The 21507-nt window shown below is 36.8% G+C and overlaps 1 protein-coding gene across 4 annotated transcripts in view; it reads left to right on the forward strand.

Moving 5' to 3' along the window:
- gstcd (glutathione S-transferase, C-terminal domain containing) overlaps positions 1 to 20360 on the forward strand; it is a 49526-nt gene extending 29166 nt beyond the window's left edge. For 2 of the 4 annotated variants that reach the window (XM_082164314.1, XM_082164315.1), the window contains exons 6-12: positions 3234 to 3349; positions 3635 to 3679; positions 4108 to 4236; positions 11003 to 11136; positions 12001 to 12031; positions 17236 to 17305; positions 19438 to 20360. In XM_082164314.1, the coding sequence (XP_082020440.1) occupies positions 3234 to 3349; positions 3635 to 3679; positions 4108 to 4236; positions 11003 to 11136; positions 12001 to 12031; positions 17236 to 17305; positions 19438 to 19583 (671 nt within the window). In that variant the 3' untranslated portion in view covers positions 19584 to 20360. Of the gene's footprint in view, positions 1 to 3233; positions 3350 to 3634; positions 3680 to 4107; positions 4237 to 11002; positions 11137 to 12000; positions 12032 to 15128; positions 17306 to 19437 lie in introns of all 4 variants that reach the window. The other 2 variants (XR_014204457.1, XR_014204456.1) reach the window with 2 other exon arrangements.
- Positions 20361 to 21507: the final 1147 nt, after the last annotated feature.

The following is a 21507-nucleotide window of genomic DNA, read 5'->3' on the forward strand; positions in this document are numbered from 1 at the left end:
GTGGGAAGGCACAGATCTGGCCAAGGTTACAAAAAAATGTCTGCTGCACTTAAGGTTCCTAAGAGCACAGTGGCCTCCATAATCCTTAAATGGAAGATGTTTGGGACGACCAGAACCCTTCCTGGAGCTGGCCGTCCAGCCAAACTGAGCTATCGGGGAGAAGAGCCTTGGTGAGAGAGGTAAAGAAGAACCCAAAGATCACTGTGGCTGAGCTCCAGAGATGCAGTCTGGAGATGGGAGAAAGTTGTAGTAAGTCAACCATCACTGCAGCCATCCACCAGTCGGGGCTTTATGGCAAAGTGGCCCGACGGAAGCCTCTCCTCAGTGCAAGACACATGAAAGCACACCTGAAGGACTCCAAGATGGTGATAAATAAGATTCTCTGGTCTGATGAGACCAAGATAGAACTTTTTGGCCTTAATTCTAAGCGGTATGTGTGGAGAAAACCAGGCACTGCTCATCACCTGTCCAATACAGTCTCAACAGTGAAGCATGGTGGTGGCAGCATCATGCTGTGGGGGTGTTTTTCAGCTGCAGGGACAGGACGACTGGTTGCAATCGAGGGAAAGGTGAATGCGGCCAAGTACAGGGATATCCTGGACGAAAACCTTCTCTAGAGTCCTCTGGACCTCAGATTGGGCCGAAGGTTCACCTTCCAACAAGACAATGACCCTAAGCACACAGCTAAAATAACGAAGGAGTGGCTTCACAACAACTCTTCATAGTTTTTGGCTTCATAAATGGCCCAGCCAGAGCCCTGACTTAAACCCAATTGAGCATCTCGGGAGAGACCTGAAAATGGCTGTCCACCAACGTTTACCATCCAACCTGACAGAACTGGAGAGGATCTGCAAGGAGGAATGGCAGAGGATACCCAAATCCAGGTGTGAAAAACTTGTTGCATCTTTCCCAAAAAGACTCATGGCTGTATTAGATCAAAAGGGTGCTTCTACTAAATACTGAGCAAAGGGTCTGAATACTTAGGACCATGTGATATTTCAGTTTTTCTTTTTTAATAAATATGCAAAAATGTCAACAATTCTGTGTTTTTCTGTCAATATGGGGTGCTGTGTGTACAATAATGAGGAAAAAAAATGAACTTAAATGATTTTAGCAAATGGCTGCAATATAACAAAGAGTGAAAGGGGGTACTTTCCGTACCCACTGTATAACCATTTTTTTTTTCTTGACCATGGCTTTGTTTTCAGTCATTTGTATTACTGCAATTAAAAAGTAACGATCTTAATATTTAAATGTCCGTACTTTTGTGAATTTTTTCTGTTCACTGTACTTATTCATATATTATATTATATCATATTATATTATAATATATTATATTATATTATATTATATTATATTATATTATAATTAGTGCTGTCAAATCGATTAATCACATATAGCAAAAGTTTGTAAGTGTGTGTGTATATATATGTGTGTGTATATATATATGTATATATATAATATATATATATACACACTCACCTAAAGGATTATTAGGAACACCATACTAATACTGTGTTTGACCCCCTCTCGCCTTCAGAACTGCCTTAATTCTACGTGGCATTGATTCAACAAGGTGCTGAAAGCATTCTTTAGAAATGTTGGCCCATATTGATAGGATAGCATCTTGCAGTTGATGGAGATTTGTGGGATGCACATCCAGGGCACGAAGCTCCCGTTCCACCACATCCCAAAGATGCTCTATTGGGTTGAGATCTGGTGACTGTGGGGGCCATTTTAGTACAGTGAACTCATTGTCATGTTCAAGAAACCAATTTGAAATGATTTGAGCTTTGTGACATGGTGCATTATCCTGCTGGAAGTAGCCATCAGAGGATGGGTACATGGTGGTCATAAATGGATGGACATGGTCAGAAACAATGCTCAGGTAGGCCGTGGCATTTAAACGATGCCCAATTGGCACTAAGGGGCCTAAAGTGTGCCAAGAAAACATCCCCCACACCATTACACCACCACCACCAGCCTGCACAGTGGTAACAAGGCATGATGGATCCATGTTCTCATTCTGTTTACGCCAAATTCTGACTCTACCATCTGAATGTCTCAACAGAAATCGAGACTCATCAGGCCAGGCAACATTTTTCCAGTCTTCAACTGTCCAATTTTGGTGAGCTTGTGCAAATTGTAGCCTCTTTTTCCTATTTGTAGTGGAGATGAGTGGTACCCGGTGGGGCCTTCTGCTGTTGTAGCCCATCCGCCTTAAGGTTGTGCGTGTTGTGGCTTCACAAATGCTTTGCTGCATACCTCGGTTGTAACGAGTGCTTATTTCAGTCAAAGTTGCTCTTCTATCAGCTTGAATCAGTCGGCCCATTCTCCTCTGACCTCTAACATCAACAAGGCATTTTCGCCCACAGGACTGCCGCATACTGGATGTTTTTCCCTTTTCACACCATTATTTGTAAACCCTAGAAATGGTTGTGCGTGAAAATCCCAGTAACTGAGCAGATTGTGAAATACTCAGACCGGCCCGTATGGCACCAACAACCATGCCACGCTCAAAATTGCTTAAATCACCTTTCTTTCCCATTCTGACATTCAGTTTGGAGTTCAGGAGATTGTCTTGACCAGGACCACACCCCTAAATGCATTGAAGCAACTGCCATGTGATTGGTTGATTAGATAATTGCATTAATGAGAAATTGAACAGGTGTTCCTAATAATCCTTTAGGTGAGTGTATATATACATAATATAATATATACACATATATAACAAACTTTTCATTTGACAAATTAATATAATATACATAAAATATAATACAATACAATATAATATATAATATTTGCTAGTCTGTAGAATCACTTCACCTCTTTCTTCTATTATAATAAAATAATTTTAAATTAAGCCAATATTTATTTATTTATTTATTATTCTCCTATAATAAAATAATTTCTACGTAAACCAATATTTGTTCATTTTGATCTGTTGTTTTTAAAGCCTTCTAATTATTATTATTATTAATTTTTTTATACTTATTTTTGACAACACAATGAATTAGTAATTTCCCAAATAAACCCATTCAGGCTGATGGACTGATTCTGATGTGGGTTTAGTTTGCGTTAAAGATCTGTTTGGCTGTACAGTATCACATATCTACTGTATTATGTAACATTTGTAACTTGGACACACATTTCTATTTTGGCTTTGGTTAAGAGTCTTGTTGCAGTGTGTTGCTGTTGGCCGTTTCGGTGTTAACATTCCCTTGTCTCCAAAGGTAAGATGTCAGACGCCCGCGCTGTGCGCAAACAACAGCAACTCAACAACCTGCTTGCCGCGGTGACGGATATGGCCCACCCGGGGAACACTGTGGTGGATTTCTGCAGCGGGGGGGTAGGTTACCTTCTGACATGTTAAAAATGTCTTGGACTTGTTTCTGTTTTCATACGGGACTCACTGCATGCGTGTCAGTAAGCATCTGTTCCCCTCCCTTGTCACCTCGTGTAATCTTTGGGAGTGCTCTTGTTATTCTGTGCATACATATAAGCCCTGACGTTACAGCTTTTGGGCAACAGGTCAATATTCTCGTGTTCTCTTGAGCAGACTTTGATCTGATGAGCTCTTTGAGGTCTGTTTCTCCCATGTTCTTAGCAGCTTTTTCTTCGTTTGTTTTCTCAGGGGCACGTTGGGATTGTTTTGGCGTACACACTTCCTAAATGTCAGGTAAGACTTTCTGATTTGTTCAAGTCAGGTTAACAGAATCAAAGAAAAGAAACTAAATCTGCCTTCCTCCCTGGTGAGCTCATTTGTAGACACTGGAAAAATAAACTGATTCCACACTATTGTTGTTTTTTGTCTCCCTAAGCCCTTGTTGGGGAAAATTGTACTTTTACCTATGCGGATAGGAAAATCAACTCAATACTAGAACACTCTTTGAGTGCTAATACATATTTAATGGTTCAGTGGATTATTAGGTAGTTATTTAGAAGATGTACTTCTTATTCTCTGCTGATTTTCTTTCCTTTTAATGAAATGGCTTTTTAAAGAGCAATTTGAGATGAATCAATGAGCAATTTGGCAATGAACCAGTGAGTTGTAAGAGATATGATATGCACCAAGGTGAAATATATCCCATTTTTGTCATTGTTCAGGTTATTCTCATTGAAAATAAAGAGGAGTCTCTGGTCAGGGCCAGAGACCGAAGTGCTCAGCTTGGATTGACAAACATTGGCTTCATCCAGACAAACCTCGACTACTTCACCGGAAACTTCAACATCGGGGTGAGAACCGTCTTATATAAAACATACATGATATTTGTGAAGTGTTTCTCTTGGAAATGTGTATAATATATATTATTATTATAGTGAGACAATATTATTATAGTGAAAAATATACATTATTATAGTGAGCCAGAGGAAGCCAAGACTTTTAAGACATATTAATATGCACCATTGGCTTCCTCTGGCTCACTATAATAATGCTAAAAGATTTAGATGGCACATTTTATTGTGTGTGTGTGTGTGTGTATTTGTAATTTAAAGCAGGTTTTTTCTTTATGAATTAGTTAGCTTGTGAAAATTCAAGCATGTTTCTGATACTAGGGTGTTTAATGGCTGTTATGAAGTTGATATTAGGTTTATAATCATTTCTCATAACATTAAGAAAGGTTGTTTAGCTTTTAAAATAGCATCGGAGTCTCTCAAATGCCAAATAGTACATGAGGGTTTAATATTTCATTGTGTATCTTGGTGTTAAATTTTTGTTTAATTGTTTAATTCTAGTTTTATATTAGATAGATTTCAATGTGGCCTCAGACATTTGGATCAGCTGCAGCCTTTCATCGATAATTGCTTTTGTTAATGTTTGCTTTCAGCGCTTGTTCTTGCTATGAGCAGTTTCAATAATTTCACATTTTTGTCCAGAAGTTATAGATATCTCTTTATTTGCATTGCAAAGCCTGTTTTAAAGGATGGATTCGGGCACCCTGTAGTTGTAGCTTGTTTGAATTCTCTCTGCCATCCATATTAATTATGCAGTTCACCCTCACGTTTGTCCTTTAAACCCTTTCAAAAGAGAATGGGTTGCTCATTACTGCATTTTGAGTGATGAAATTGGCTCCTCGACAACTTGCCCAGATTACATTTAATTTTTAATGAGACTGATTGTGGAACAATGATATTATTAATAGTCATTTACACTCATTTGTTTTGTGTTCTCTTCATTTTTAATTCGGTCAAATATTGTAACCACAAGCATAATAGAAATTAGATAGCAAAGTTATATTACTGTATGCAATCTAGTTGGATTGTATATTTGTTAAGAGCACTCCCTAATCATATTTGAGGTAGACAGAAATCTATTTACAAAAAAATAATTAATTTTTCATACAGCACTGGCGGCTTGTTTTGAGTAGAAACCTTGCGAGTTTTGTTATTGGTTTGTTATTTTGTTACAGTTTGCCAATGTGGTGAGAAAATAAAAAACTTAATTCAAAATAAATTCTCTGAAAACAAGTCTTATCTTACACAATTGTGCATTTTAAGTGGTATTTTTACTGGAAAACAAGATAAAAAATACTGATTAAAATTATTTTTTTGACGTGTACTCTTTGAGGGGTGCTGTTTTCTGTGATAACTGAGGAAGTATGTACTTTCTTCAGTTCTTATATTTGTTTCTGGAGGTAATGAGATGTTTCTTTCTGCCAGAGACCTGCAGCCTCTGGCCTCGTATCCACAGAGAGCTGCAGCTGCAGTATTGAGCTTCACACACTGCTCCTGTGTGTGTGTGTGTGTGTGTGTGTGTGTGTGTGTGTGTGTGTGTGTGTGTGTGTGTTATTTTCTTCCAACACAGAGTCTTTATCAGACCTTCACTGGTTCCCAAAACTAATACGTGTATCTGTGTAGAATTTCTTTTGGGCACCTTGCACAATCATTAAAAATAAGAATGTCAATGAGATTCGTATCAAAAAGTCAACTATTTTTTTTTCAATAATTTAACATACTAGGTTTATCTAGAAAGAAGTATTTTTCTTTTTCCTCCAGACCTCCATGCGGGGATGAAATATCCCTCCACTCACATTGCCGGCACTCTGCATTAAGTGATAAAAGCTTTCTCTTTCATGAAAATCTTTTAGCACCTGTGACAAGCGGACATCATGTATTGTTAAACATTAGATAACCTCCAATTTGTCACGTTACGCAGCAGCGGACAGAGATTTGTCTCTCGAGTCTTGTCCTATTTAAAAGTTTAGCAAATAAACAAGGTAATCTAATATAAAAGATGTAGGTGTATATTTAGTTGTGATAGTCTTTTTTTCCCCCATTGTGATGTATATTCAAGTGAAATGGCTTCTTGTACAAGAAAAAATGTTGGGCGGGTCTTGATTTCGTCCATCGGGAATTGATTGGATGGTTGTGGTTTGCTATTGGTGGATCTCGTGTGAGTGACAGGTTGCTCCGCCCTCACGCCAGTAAACGCGTCATCAGAGAAGAAAATAACTGCAAGAGGGAGGGGAAGTTATTTTGATAATTAGATTATGAGGGCACATGAAAAAAAATGAAAAAAGAAGTCACTTATGGATGCAATATTCCATAAAAATATAAATAAATCGTCAAGGGTTTAGAACGAACTACATTGTGTTATTTTATGTGCATCTCGGTAATGAAAAAAGTATCAGGGACATTATACAATTGTGATTTACCGGCTTGAAAATGAATAATTAGACATTGAAGTGGTTATGAATCAGTCTAAATATAAACGATTCATCTATGAATTGGTATGAATTTGAATTATTTTATTTTAAAACTTACACGGCGATTGCAAGTGAAAGGAAGCATCATAGAAAAGTCTTCAGATGTTCAAGATTGTTAACCTGTTTGGGCAATGTGAAAGCTCCGGAAAGTGATTGTGTTCATTGTGTTGGTAATTAAAGACCGATTTAGGTCTTTAAGTTATTGAATTTGAAATTTTAACCTTTGAGTTTCTAAGCTATATTGTGTTATCTTGCATAACTCTGCACATATCATTAGCATAAATGATTAAAAGGTTTGCTTGCTAAAGCAGCAGAGCCGGAACTATTGTTTCCCAGTGGGTTAGATGCGTGAAAATAGCTACTATTCCTTTTTTTAAGACAGTCTGTAATAAGGCTTGCAGCTACACTAGGAAAAAATGACTAAACATGGGTAATGATGTGAAAAGAGAAGTTATGGGCTGTTTGCTCAAACTTGATTTGTTGTACCTGTTGAATGATGGTGAAACAAGCACACTGCTGTGTTCGGTGGCTGTGAATAATGAACTTGCATTGTTGTCGTGAAGTTGTGCCTTCCATCCCTCGGGCAAACTACTTAATTATAAAGACTCCCATTGAAGGGAAGAAAAGAAACATCATCAGCAAAAAAATGAAGACCTACTGCATGAGAAAAACTAATAAAGAATATGCTTTTGCTGCATGCTTTATTATTTTTCCATCGCTGAATGATTTATACAAGAAAAACTAGCATTGAGGATGACGTTAAGCTCTTTGTCAATGTCTTATATTTTCAGTGCTTTCAGAAAACTTAATTTATTAGATCCTCCAGAACAAGAGACCACACAAAACCATTGCAGATTCCACTTTATTTGCTTGCAAAGGAAAAACAAACTTGCGCTTTGTAACACTGCTTCTTTCCCATGCTAAACAATATTCATCTGATCTTTTGGGAGACGGCCCACCAGCTTTGTCTCATTATGACTGTAAATTTGTACTAGAGGCGGAGCATCCGACATTCCGATGGAAGACTGTGATGTGCTTTTCCAACCTCTTTGCATTTTAAAGAAAAGATTCTGGCATAATTGCATGATGCCAAATAATGCTTTACAGTGTTATTACCGAACATTCACCCACAAATACTAACAATCAATATTTTGTTTCATTTCTACAGACCTGTTCAAAAAAAAAAAAAAAACTTGTTTTTTGTTTGGATCCTATTTTTTGTTCCTGATTTTGTTTTCTCGCTTTTGATTTTGTTTTGACATGGATTGATTTCTGTTTAACTGTTTTTTTGTGTGTTTTTTTGTTTTGCTTTTTGCTTTTTGTTTATTTTGTTTTTTTCTTTGCTTTGATTTTTCTTAGTTTTTTTTGTTTTGCCTTGTTTTGCTATGAGAACAGTTCATGTTGTGTGTGTTGTGTGTGTGTGCGTGTGTGTGTTTGAGAAATGAGATATGAGCCTTTTGATCATTTGCAATGAAGCAAAAAGACATGATACAATTGTAATGATAAAACAAACAGGAGTGTTTTATATTTACACTTTAAACCTAGTGACAGTTTATTGTGAAAGCTCTACTATTACCATAAGTACACTATTATTGTCATTATAGCTCATATTCCTTTACCATGCATTTATTATAGCTACATCTTTTTTTTATCTTGTATTTAGGGTTAGGGTTAGAATGTTTGTTTTTTGTTCGTTCTTTTGCCTCTGGTGTGAATAGACTCGCCTGTGATTTGCTGTATTTTTCATTTAATTCGTGTTGTGAAAAAAAAAGAGCTTTCCTCCCGCTGTTTATTCCTGAAGTTCTACTGTAGTTGTGCATTGATTTACTCTTTAAAGTCTCTCGTCCGTTATTGTCAGAATTACTTGTGAATTTCATCAGTGAATGGTCATTCAAAGTTGTACTTTCACAAAATATCTTCTGAAAGTTCTCCCTGCGTCCTTAAGAAACACTCTCGGTAGTATTGTCATTTTTTTAAATTCACCTGCTGCATGATGTCCTCAAAGCTAAAGGTTTTCACGGTTGATTTTGCTTGTTGTGGTGATGAGGCATTCTGTTTTTCGCTTTAGATGCGAATGCATGGCTCCATTATGAGATGGTGGTCTACTTCAAAGAACTGAAACCCTGCGTTAATGGATTGTGATTAGTACATTAGGGTGGCCCTTGAATACTCAAACACCTGCCCAGGGTTTTTGAGAGTGGCTTTATTCCAGATCCTGTTAAAAAGACATTATGAATCATTTCGTTCTAATTAGCGTCTCGAGAACTTAATTACAATCCACACTGGACGCTTTGCCAATATTGCTTTTTCCCTAATTTATTTCGTCTTGGCTTTAAGGCTGTGTGTTTTCCCACACAAAGTTCACGGACGTAATTCCTCTCCTATGGCAACTCCAAGCTGCGTGTAAAGCGAATCCTCTGAGATTTGGTCACATTTCCCAGAAAACTTCTTATGGGGGATTTGAAGGGTGTTAATCCATGGGTTTGGTCAACTGTGCGCTCACACTCACTGAGACCAGAGTTTGCATTATTTGTTCCAGTTTCTCACCCTAATGGTGATGGATACAGGCACTGTTCCGGTAAAGGCGTGAGCAAAATCAAACGCTTGATCTTTCACAAGTCTCTGTATGGACATCTAAAGCTTTTCTTTACCCTCCATCAAGCTGTTTGATCCAATTTTCCTGCTAATAGGCAGAGAGACATCTGCTGTCATGCAGTGTCACACCGGAAGGGTATGACTGGCATGCTCTCTCTCTCGCTCTCTCTCTCTGTGCCCGAGTCACTAACAGATCAATGAGAACGCACTAGATACATAAAGGTGGGAAGAAATGTGGCCAAGGACAGGCATGAGTTTAAACCGTTTTTTAGTTGTCATGCGTAGATTAACGCCACTCTGAGCACTGGGAAATAGTCTTAATTCACACATTTGCAATGATTTAACCAAAATTGTGTTATGCTTTTATGCATTATGCTTTAGATAAAACAACCTACTGGTTCAAATGCCAAGTTCGTTCTAGTAATTTGGTTGCACTTTATTTTACATTATGTGCACTTACATGTACTTACAGTGTACTTACCTAAAAAGCTCTGGTTAATATAAGGTAACTACATGGGTTGAGGTTAGGTTTAGGGGTAGGTTCAGGGTTAATACCTAGTTATTACCCAGTTATTTTTATTACTATAATAAGTACATAGTATGTACATGGGGAACAGGACGGTCAAATAAAGTGCTACCAGCAATTTTTTTATCTTTCATGTTGGCTTAATTTGTTTTGGAAAAAACTGCTATATCATTCTCCAAATTTGTTTTCAATTTACTGACTTTGTTGTGTAACTATCAAGTAAGCAAATGTTTTCCATATACCTTGTTTTCTCCCCTTAAGGATTTCATCCTTTTAATTAGCCATTTCTTTTTTGTTATATTCTCATTCCAAATATACCTTTTATATATTAACCGAATATACATCTGAGTAACCTTTTCAGAAAAATCTAAACATTTATTTTAATTATGAAAATGAAGACTATATATATATATATATATATATATATATATATATAATGAGCCATTTTTTCAAGTCCTTGTCTGTATAAATAGCTTTTTTGAGTAAATACATTTCCAGTTGATTTTGTAACCAGAATAATATTAAAAATGCACTACTGTTCAATATATTTATTTTTTAAATGAATACTTTTATTCAGAAAAGATGCATTAAATTGATCAAAAGTGACAGTAAAGACATTTATTATGTTATATAATGATATTTTAATGATTTCTTTCTCAAATAAATATTCTTTTAATGTTTATATTAATCAAATAATCTTGAGAAATGTATCATGATTCCACTAAAATATTAAGTAGCTGTTTTTCAGAATTGATAATAATAATAAATGTTTTTTGAGAAGCAAATCGGCATATTAGAAGGATTTCTGTGACACTAAAGTTAAAAATTCAGCTTTGCCATCACAGGAATAAATAGAAAAGAAAACGGGTATTGTAAATTGTAATAATATTTCAAAATATGACAGTTTGTATTGTGTTTTTGATCCAGTGAATGTGGCGGCCTTGAGGATAAGTGTCTTCTTTCAGAACATTTGTCGACAAACATTTGAATGCATTTGTGAAAAATGACTGACCCTTTTTGTCCAAAGTGACTTACAGCACAGTAGGCTACACTTATTACAATAGACAGTTTCCCACACGTATCTTGCTCTAGAGCTCAGGTAGTTTGATTACCAACTTTTGTTTAAGAACCCATGCCTGTAACCTGCATGACTGGTGTGTTGTGTGTATTTCAGGTGGCCCTGCATGCGTGCGGAGTGGCAACAGACATGGTGTTGGATCGCTGCCTCCAGGCGCGGGCGGGATTCGTCATTAGTCCATGCTGCTACGGGTTCATTCAAAACACACTCAAGTTCAACTTCCCCAAGAGGTCAAAACTGCTTCTTCTTCTTCCTCTCTAACTTTTCTCACTTGCTATCTTTCTCTCTTCTCATTTGTTCCCCTCATTCCACAGTACACAACGACAGTGTAGATATTATAATCCACAGTATATTAAAAGCTAAGCTCTGCATACCCTCAAAAGATACTGACAAGAACATGAGGACGTTTGAAAATAGCCAACCATAATAGACAAGCATAATAGACAAGCATAATAAACGTTCATTATTGCATCTATTTCTGTCTTTCACTTCACATGAACGTTCTCAGAATATTCTGTCCTGTATCAACAATCACAGCTGAGCCTCGTCAGTACCACGTTAAATGTTGGCAAGAAAATGCAAAAATTTGAGAATGTGTTTTTAAACTTCTTAACAGTGAAGATCAGTCATCAGTTTTTCCCCCAATCTCAAGCAATCATTCTCCAAATCTGGCATAAACTGTCATTTAATCTCCGGCAGGAATTTTGCCGCAGGCCATGAGCATCAGGGTGGCGAGAGCAGGAAATTATTTTTCCGTGGTTGTGTTCATGGTGTTGCTATGACAGCGGCCCATCGAGGGATTTGTCATTTGTTGCGTTCAACAGTAGGACAGGAAGAGCGACCTGATGACAGACAGTTAATGTACCAAACATTACCTACCACACACATAATCTCCAAGAGTTGCAGGGCTCTTCTCTATCATCCAAGTGTTACGTGAGACATCCCGTTGTGTTTACAGTACGCAAGGCTTATGATCCGGATGGACTGTCCTCTCCTTAAACTTGTTTTCTTTTAACGTGTCATGTCATTTTTCATTCGCTCCTCAGTCTGTGTGAGTTCATTAAGTCTGCCCCCCCCTCCGTCTCTCTCCACAGCACGAGGTTTGCGGAGACTTTGAGCTATAAGGTAAGTGTTTCAGCACTCTCTTCATTATCACCTACACGTGTGGGACGCCACACTGCCTGATTCTTATTGCACAACCTCCACAGGAGTCCATACGCCTCATGTATGTGAAGCACAGTGTTTGGTTTAGTCCTGTTCAGGTCATGAGTTTGGATGCACGGTATATATGTATATGTATACATATACTGTGTATATACTATATATACATAGAGAGAGAATGTGTGTACTTTATACATATATAGAGACCCCTCTCTCTCTATAAATATTGAGTACTTTGTATCTATTTGGTTAATGTTATTTTATATTAGTTTTTGTCTTTTTACTTTTTTCTAGTTCGCTTTAAAGGAACCGTATGTAAGATTGTGGCCAAAACTGGTACTGCAATCACTTTCAAATTACTGTAGAGCGGTGTATCCCCTCCCCCTCCCCCTGACTCGAGGTTGCCAGATAGGCTGCAGGATCCAGCAGGAACGTAGGCTGCTACAAGGAGTTTTTAATGGCAAGTGACGAGTCCTACACAGTAAGTTTTTTTTTCGGACTTTGTCACGACGTATTTCGGATTCATAACGAGGTCTTTTAGGTTTCGTAACGTTAGACATTTTTTATCCGACACGTTTGTAGCTGCAGCTGTGGTAACTAGAGCAGAGCTGGCAACCCGGATGCCGAAACACTACTGACTTCGTGATTGGTAGATAGGTGGAGGGTGGAGCATCAGGCCAAAACACAACATGACAACATCAACATCAGTTGAGGGCTGCAACTTCACTTTTAAATGACAATATCCTGGCCGGACTACTGTTGTCAGTGATATAAGTATTTGAAATGAACATGATTTCTTAATGTCTAGTGACATATCAGGGCCATTTTATGATTAATTGAAATACATTTGTTACATACGGTTCCTTTAATTTATATTTGATATTTTTCTACTTTTTTCTTCTATATATTTTTTTTCCAGTTTGTTGCCAACATTAAAACTTGTAAAGTTTTTTGGTAACACTTTATTTTACAGTGTCCTTGTTACATTGTTACATGTACTTACCATAGTAATAACAGTAAATTATGCATAATTACATGTAACTAACCAAATCCTAATCCTACCCTAACCCTATAGTAAGTACATGTAGTTGCTTAATATTACTCAGTACTTAAATATGTAATTACACTGTAACAACGACACTTTAAAATAAAGTGTAACCGTCCCCCCCTAACTGTTTTCATGCCTGATTTAAAAAAAATTATTTTATTTTTTTTTACTTAAAGGGGTGGATGATTATGATTTCACTTTTCTAACTTTAGTTAGTGTGTAATGTTGCTGTTGCTGTTTGAGCATAAACAACATCTGCATAGTTATGACGCTCAAAGTTCAAAGCAAAGGGAGATATTTGCTTTTAAAGAAATCACTTTTTAAGGACTACAACAAACGGCTGGTAGGGACTACACAAGCTTCCTCCCGGGTTAGTGACATCACAAACCCTAAAATTTACATAAACCCCTGAACATAATTTATAGATTATCAAGACAGAATATGCTAATCAATGACTAGAAGATAACTACACATCAGCTACATAAATTCATCAACTAATCATTCAGAAACGCCCTGTTGCTTCTACATGTTGTCACTTCTTCTCGAATCTCTCCATCATTGTCTGAATCCGGTTTGAACATAAAAGGCTAAACGTTTTTGAAATGTTCAGTGCATGTCTGTGTGAGTGCAAGCTGTTGTAGCTCCGCCCCCTATGCTGGGAGCAGCAGCTCATTTGCATTTAAAGGAACAGACCCAAAACGGTGTGTTTTTGCTCACCCTAAAACATTTACAATTTTAACATGCTATATAAAAGTATCTGTGGGGAATTTTGAACTAAAACTTCACATACACACTCTGGGGACATCAAAGACTTATTTTACATCTTGTGAAAACGGCATTATACCACCCCTTTAATGTGAAGTAGGGTTAGGAATCAAGAAAAACATTATTTAATTTTTTTTTATTCAGAACCGGTTCATTTAAAAAAAGTAATACAAATGTATTGAACAACTGATTTTAATGATGCTATTATTTTAATAGTTCTTGAACATTAGTAAAATTACTAGAATACAATGTGAAATGTTTCTCGCACTGCTGTTGAATCTACAGCGACACGACAAAATAATTATTTTTTGTGTCATTTTTGTAATAGAAATTATGATTAGTGAACCTTGAGTCTGAAATAGATTTGAGTGAAAAAACGAAATAATCAACGTCAAACAGTGCAAGCATTGTCATGGATGAATGACTCTTTTGAGCTGGTCCTTTTAAAGAATTTGACTTGTGTACTTGCCTATTAATGACCATTGCAATCGAATTTGACCTCTGACGAAATTCTGGCAATGTCAGAAGTTTTAACGCACAGTCCTGTAGTCTGACTTTGACCGTTAAATCAAAAACCAAGGAGCGCCGAACCTGATGATGCAACTAGTGAGACAGCAACAAACCACCACTTGCTCCACACACACCGTCTTCATATTTTTTCAGTTTCCTTTTCAAGAGAAGCCATGATCAAAATGAATGCTAGAGATTGTGTTTTGTTTACTAGACACCATTTCAATCCTGCATGTAAATGCAGCTCACGTCACTGAACGTGTCACGGATTGATGTCAAACTCCAGGTCAGTTTACTTGTGTGCGTCTGCTTTTAATGCGTCTTGACTGCCGTACAATCTGACATTAATGACAACTGAGATCCCACAGTGTGACATGGCTTACAGCGGGGATCATGTTCATGCAGTCTGACAAGCAGCAATCATAAAGGACTATTATAAATCGTACAGTGTGCACCCAGCTGTAGTATGAGAGGTATTTTTGTGGGTAAACTGGGTTAGCAGTATAGATTTGTAATACTGACAATCAGTTATCGCCATGAAAATAATTAGTTTCAGCCACACTTTCTGTACTAGTGCATTAATCATCATGACTCATCTTTACTATAGAGGATTTTCATCAGCTTTTTGCTCTCAGCACCAGCTCTGTAAAAATCTTACTGTACACGCAACAAATTCTGAGTTGCATAAAACATCTGTCCATAAGCCAATGTTTTTCTTTCTCTTCTCTTGATTCTCAGATGAAATTGTGTATTCCTGGGAAAAGAGTGCCCCTTGTAGCCCCTTTCCTGTAGCTCAAACAGTATAGCGTTGGCGCTTGCAACGCCAAGGTCATGGGTTCGATTCCCAGGGAAAGCAAGAACTGATTGGAACGTGAATGTGTACCTTGAAATGCAATGTAAGTCGCTTTGGATAAAAGCGTCTGCCAAATGCATAAATGTAAATGTTGTTGCACGTTGTATTTTTCCTGGTGTTTTCCTGCTCCAGGCACTCTGCTGGAGCGGAGGCAGAAGTGTGAGAAATGGATGAGGTTAATCAGCCGTACTGTATCTCACTGTCATCAGTGTTTGCTCGACTCCTGGATCTGCCTCTTTCACGCTGTGTTCAAGGCCACTGCTGAGATATCACCTACAGAGGACCCTACAAGAGACAGCCAGTACCTTGGGAATAGATCTAGAACAATTAGAAATTGAATCTCTAATGTTTGCTAAGACGAGCATCACTGTTGCTATTAGTATTTGTACTGAATTATGAATTAAGCTGTTTGTACACTGTAAAAAAAATCCGTTAAATTTACAGTAAGAAAATACTGCAGCTGTGGTTGCCAGAAATTTAACGTAAAATATACGGTAGCAACATTTTAGGCTTTAGATTTAACTTAAAATTTACAGTATTAAAAAAATAGTATTTCATTAACTTATAAAATGTTAATTTACCGACCTATTTAAGTACTAATATCTGTTTTGAAACCTTTGTAATACCCTGAAAACCACGAAAAACGGGTGGTGATGAGAAAGTCACATGATGAATCAAAGCTCATCACAAGCAGCTTTTCCACAAGCTGAGAAGATAAATATATAATATATAAAAAGAGCACAGTGTCATTCACACAAGCACAAAACACCATCATGGTAACACACATGATACTAAAGTGATGCAATAAACATTAATTTAACAACATTAGATGTAACATAACACCCTAATGTACATAACTAATAAGACAAACTAAAAAGAAACTTAAAAGATAAGTTATTTCAACAAAATCAAATGTGAAGTGTCACACGGGGAATTCTGGGAATCTCAATTTACAGTTTTTCACTGTAAATTAAACAATGACTTGTTCTTTTTCACTTCCAAAAACTTATTTACCGGTATTTTACTGTAAAATGTAGGTTTACGGTTAGATCTAATACAGTTATTCACCGTATATAGAACGGAAACTTTCTGTTAACCATTAACAGTTTAATGAATGTATTTTTACAGTCTTTTACTGTTAAAATCACAATAATTGTTTACAGTGTACTGTAAGCATGAGGTGAACCTTTAACACCCTATAGCAACTTTGGTACAGGTAAATATCACTCAAAGTTTGGTCTACACACAGTTTAGATGCATATAATTCCCCCCTTTTTTTAATTTGCAAGTGATTTAATTTGACTGGATTATTCAATGCATTGTGATTTAAAATGAATGCATTGAAATTCCCTACAGAAAATGTTATTTTATTTTAATTGTTTGGATTTGATTTGAGTTCAAAATGTAAAATAGATGGATTCCCTTTGCTTCTTTCCAAGCAAGCATGATCGATGCAAAAGTTCTTATTACTAACAAATGCTGAAGAAATGCTTTACTGTGTTAAATTAACTCTTTACTGAGTTATAGCATCTATAACCGCTATTTGCCTAGAGGATTCAACTTGGAGGAATCAATCTGCCAGGGCTGTTACGTTCCTTTCCATCAGCACTTGTTTCACTCAGTTAATGCAGAATAATGGTTGCTTGAAGCCATCGTTGGACAGGAACAGCAGAGGAAGTCATTTTGTTCACTTCCTTGCAACAGTCCCTGCAAAAAAAAAGAAAAAAAAAAGAAAGAAACTGCAATTAGAGTGGATTGATTTACATAAAATGAACTGGGTGCTGCTTTCCTCTGTTTATCCTCTAATGGCTGGTTGTAACGGTTGATAAATGGTCTATTCCCTCACCACAACCCTAACGATCTCAAGCATTGATATTTCTCTGCAGCTGAGCTGTTTTTCAGATGTTTTTGTGTGTTTATGTGCAAGTGTGTTTATTGATGTGTCAGCATGTGTTTTTTGGTACATTATCATATGTTATATGGTTTCCACAGGAGCATATGATCCTGTGCAGGTTTGCAGACCAGACTGCCGTCAGTTTACCTCTGGATCGGCGATTAATCGGTAAGATGTTTGGTTTTTTTAACAGGTGGCTGGAGTTATTGTGACAGTTTTGCTTTAGGTCTGGAAATTCCTAATAGAGTTCGTCCATATGGCTACAATTTTTAGCTCCGAATCAGCTGCAGTGTTGAGCAGACTTTATGGCATAGTCAAAATTCTGGCTGTGCGTGACTAGTAAAACCCTTGCAGCCACGTAGAACTCCTTGGCAACTGCTTAGTAACTAATTAACATTAATTAATTGCAGCATGGTTAATTGATTTGCACTTCCATTGGGCATTTAAGAAACTTGTTAATGGTTCTATGGACCGTAAGCAGTTGTTGGGTTACCAATTTTAAGTAGGGTTTCAGTCTAGTATAAATGGAGAATCTTTAACATTGTAATGTGGTAAAACAAAAAATGTGTCTGAGATCGCCCCTCGTACCCTTAAATAGGGCACTATTTGACCGGTGTACACTCAACAGCTAGAGAATACCCATAATGCACTGTGAGAGTTGCGCGCTGAATGAATTTCAAATTCTGACCAGAAGATGGCGCCTCCATCCATTTTCCAAACCGCTGATGTCCAATGTGGGTACAGCGTAAAATCATGCAGCTGTAAATTCCTTTTTAATTGATTATTAAATTAAGGTTTCTACATAGTTTCCATGACAAATTTCAAGATGAATCTTTATGTTTGTACTACTGGAGCTGCCTAAGTTTGCTAAGTTGATGATTATTAAAGACAAGCACAAACGATGCAAATTGGCAGCCCTTCCGGCGCACTCAGTGTCTGAATTCACTCACTCGTTTTCATTTACCCCTTCGGGTGAACTATATTAGTGGACTAATGTAGGGAATAGTGAATGAGTGGATAGAGGGCGATTTCGGACACGGACAAGATCTCCCCGCTCTGTCAAACTTCTCGCTACACACTTGCAGCCCCGCAGTCTCATCCCACTCTCACATAAATCTGACGCTGCTGTCATCTTTCCTTCCACTGCCCATCTTTTATAGCTGGCGAGATGACAGCCTCTCAGCCTCTTTACAAAACACATGCTAACCAGCGCTGTTGCCTGTGCCGCGCCAGTCAAACCCCACACTTCACAAAGACTTTCAAAGGCAGATATCTTTGAGTTTAGATGAGCTGTTAATTACAGTTTGATAAGATGATAAAGTTTGTTTAAAGTCTTACTGTTTTATCCGTCAGATTACAGAGAGCTTCTTTAAAGAAATGGAATTTCAAATGACTTTAATAACAGACACTTTAGAAAAAGTATCACGATTACTTCATGCAATTTGAAAGATTGATGCTGTTCTTTTGAATTTTCTATTCATCAACTAATTTTTAAAAATGTATCATGGTTTCCACAAAAATATGAAGCAGCATGACTGATTTCAACATTAAGAAATGTTTCTTGAGCATCAAAAGTAACTTATATTTTAAAATATATTTAAATCGAAAAAGTTATTTTCAACTTTAATAATACTTCACAATATTACAGATTTTTTTTTGGTATTTTTGATCAAATAAATGCAGCCTTGCTGAACATTTGAAATTTTTTATATAACATTTTTTAAAAATCTTACCAACCCCAAACTTTTAAACACACTGTAAAACCTATAACAGTCAAATATATTAAAGTAAATTAGTTCATTTCATTTAAATATTACTAGTGCATTGCACTTAATACAACAAGTGATGTGAACTCAATAACTGATTATATTAAGCAGAATGTTTTTTATCAATATAGTTAAGTTAATCGAGGGGAGTTTAATTGTATTTTAGTAAATATTCTTTTAGTGAACTCAAGTGAAATGAGTTCACAGTACTCAAAATTAATAGTTTCTAAACTTAAATGAATTGAGGCCGCATTTTTGATCATTTCACAAAACTTTCATGGCCCCCAGAATATTTTATTGTATGAATATATGAACAAACAATACACCAAAAGAAAGAACAGAGCCTCAGCTTTTATTACAAAGAAAAATATTTTATTCTAGCTGTATTCTGTCAATGCTGGGAAAAAAAAGTTAATTAAAAACAATGTAATATCTGAGTAATGTTTTCGGCATAGATTTCTGGCCTGCTCTTAATAAACGTAACTCATTTCATTATTGGTTTCATTTCTAAATGTTTTCTCCCTCGATCACCAGGGAAGCGCTGTATGGGACTCGTGGACTTGGACCGCAGTTGGGCCGCCGAGACTCATGGGTATTCTGTGAGAGTGATGACCATGGTCCCTGAGGGCTGCTCGCCTAAGAACAATATGCTTGTGGGCTTTCCTACAACACAACACTGACTCACTGAGAAATACCCACATCAAGACAACATTCAGGACTACAAAAATATTGTTTCATTTATTCCATGGGATGTTTGATTTTAGGCAATTTATAACTTATCATTTAGACGGATAGTTCCCTCAAAAATTATTTAATCACCTTCAAGTCATTCCAACCTTGTATTATGTTTTTCATTCTTCTATGAAACAAAAAAGGCGATGTTAGGCATGTCTGAGTCAATCTTTTACATAACATGAAAGTAAATTGTGTGAATACTGACAGAAAAGCACCATTAAATTATTGTAAAGTCCATTGGATTAGTGTTCTACTGTACATTCCAAGTTTTCTGGAGACATACAATAGCTTTGTATGAGGTACAGAATCTAAATTAAGATTTGGTTTTTTATGCTTTTTTTTTGTAGGCCATCCCCATTTCTTTTATGCAGAACAGAAGCTTTGACATTTTGCCTGACATCTCGTTTTATGTAACGCAGACGAAAATAATACTGGTTTTGAATGACATTAAGGATGAACTATTCTTTTAATTGTTTTCCTTTGATCTAAAAGCATGGAATGCTACTTATTTGCACACACACACTTGAATCATGGTTTGAGCTAATTGTGCAATTAGTATGTTTGATTTTTAATTGCCGATTTTAAGCTTAGCTTTTAAACTTGGCTTCATCTAAACTATTAGAGATTTTTATTTCAGTAATGTCTTTCAGATCAGTCTGAGGTTTGTGTGTAAATGGAGACCAAAACCAGCACGCCCCTCAATAAATGTAACTTGACTTCAATTGTTGTTTGCAAATCAGTCACATTGAATTGTGTAAAACCACCTTGCACCCCCTCCTCCACCATTATCGCATATTACGCACAAAACAAAAGAGTCCGGTCTTCCCAAGTTATTAACAATGTAAAATGATTCATTGTAATTTGCATTTCTCCCTCGCAAGAACGCCGCGACATCGCTCTTGAGCGTTTGTCTCAAAGTGTTTGATTAAAAGAATGGAAAGTAAACACGAGGAGGAATTTATCACGATTCCCTTGTGACTCGGGTCAGGAGAATTGTAGGGGTTAATATTTATGAAATGGTGCATGCATGGATTAATCTGACCACGGTTATGAATATTTGATTAGGCCACGGCTCACGCAAATGTCAAAGTCTACAGCGTATGCTGATATATGAACTATTTCCCCGTTTTACTTTGCTGTGTTTGCACCCATACTGTCATCAAACACGCCTCTGGTTTGCTCGCTACAGAAGAGCCGTGGACTGTCACATTTGTGATGTAGAGATGAGATATGTTCCTCCGCCAAGAGGAAGTGCACAACCTTAAGCTTTGAGGAGCCGAGCTAGCGAAACTCATCTGAATTCTGCTAGCGGAGCCAATCTTTCTGAGTGTGAAAGACTGGAGACGGGGGCACCTTCCAAAGACCTGGAATCATTTCAATGGGAAACGCTTCTTCTTTCCCCAAGGATTAGCTCTGGTCCTTGACTAAATGTACATGAAAAACAAATACAAAATAGGATAGGTTGAAAATAAAATGAGTCTAGATATAACTGCATTACTGTAATGTTGACAAAAATATTGAAAGATTGTTTGTCTTTTTTCCTTGTTTTTTCCCCCACAGAACCACATGTAGTTACATGTTTGCAGAATATAAAATATGATGCAATATGGCAAAATCTGACAGTGCCACATGCACAATGCTAAAAAAACACTCTGCATAAGTCAATACTGAAGGCAGAAGTGTAGGTGCGAGTATTTTTTTATTATTTATTTTTTACTGAAAACATGTTGAAAATGCTCTGTAAATCTTTTTATCAACACAATCTTTTGCTATATATACACAGAAAAAAAGATGGGGATGGAACCCTTAAAAGAACATTTGTACCTTTTTTTTTAACTCCTAAAAGTTGCACATTAGTATCTTAGAGTA

This window comes from Leuciscus leuciscus (assembly GCF_965113295.1).
Source record: "Leuciscus leuciscus genome assembly, chromosome: 3".
Taxonomy (NCBI): domain Eukaryota; kingdom Metazoa; phylum Chordata; class Actinopteri; order Cypriniformes; family Leuciscidae; genus Leuciscus; species Leuciscus leuciscus.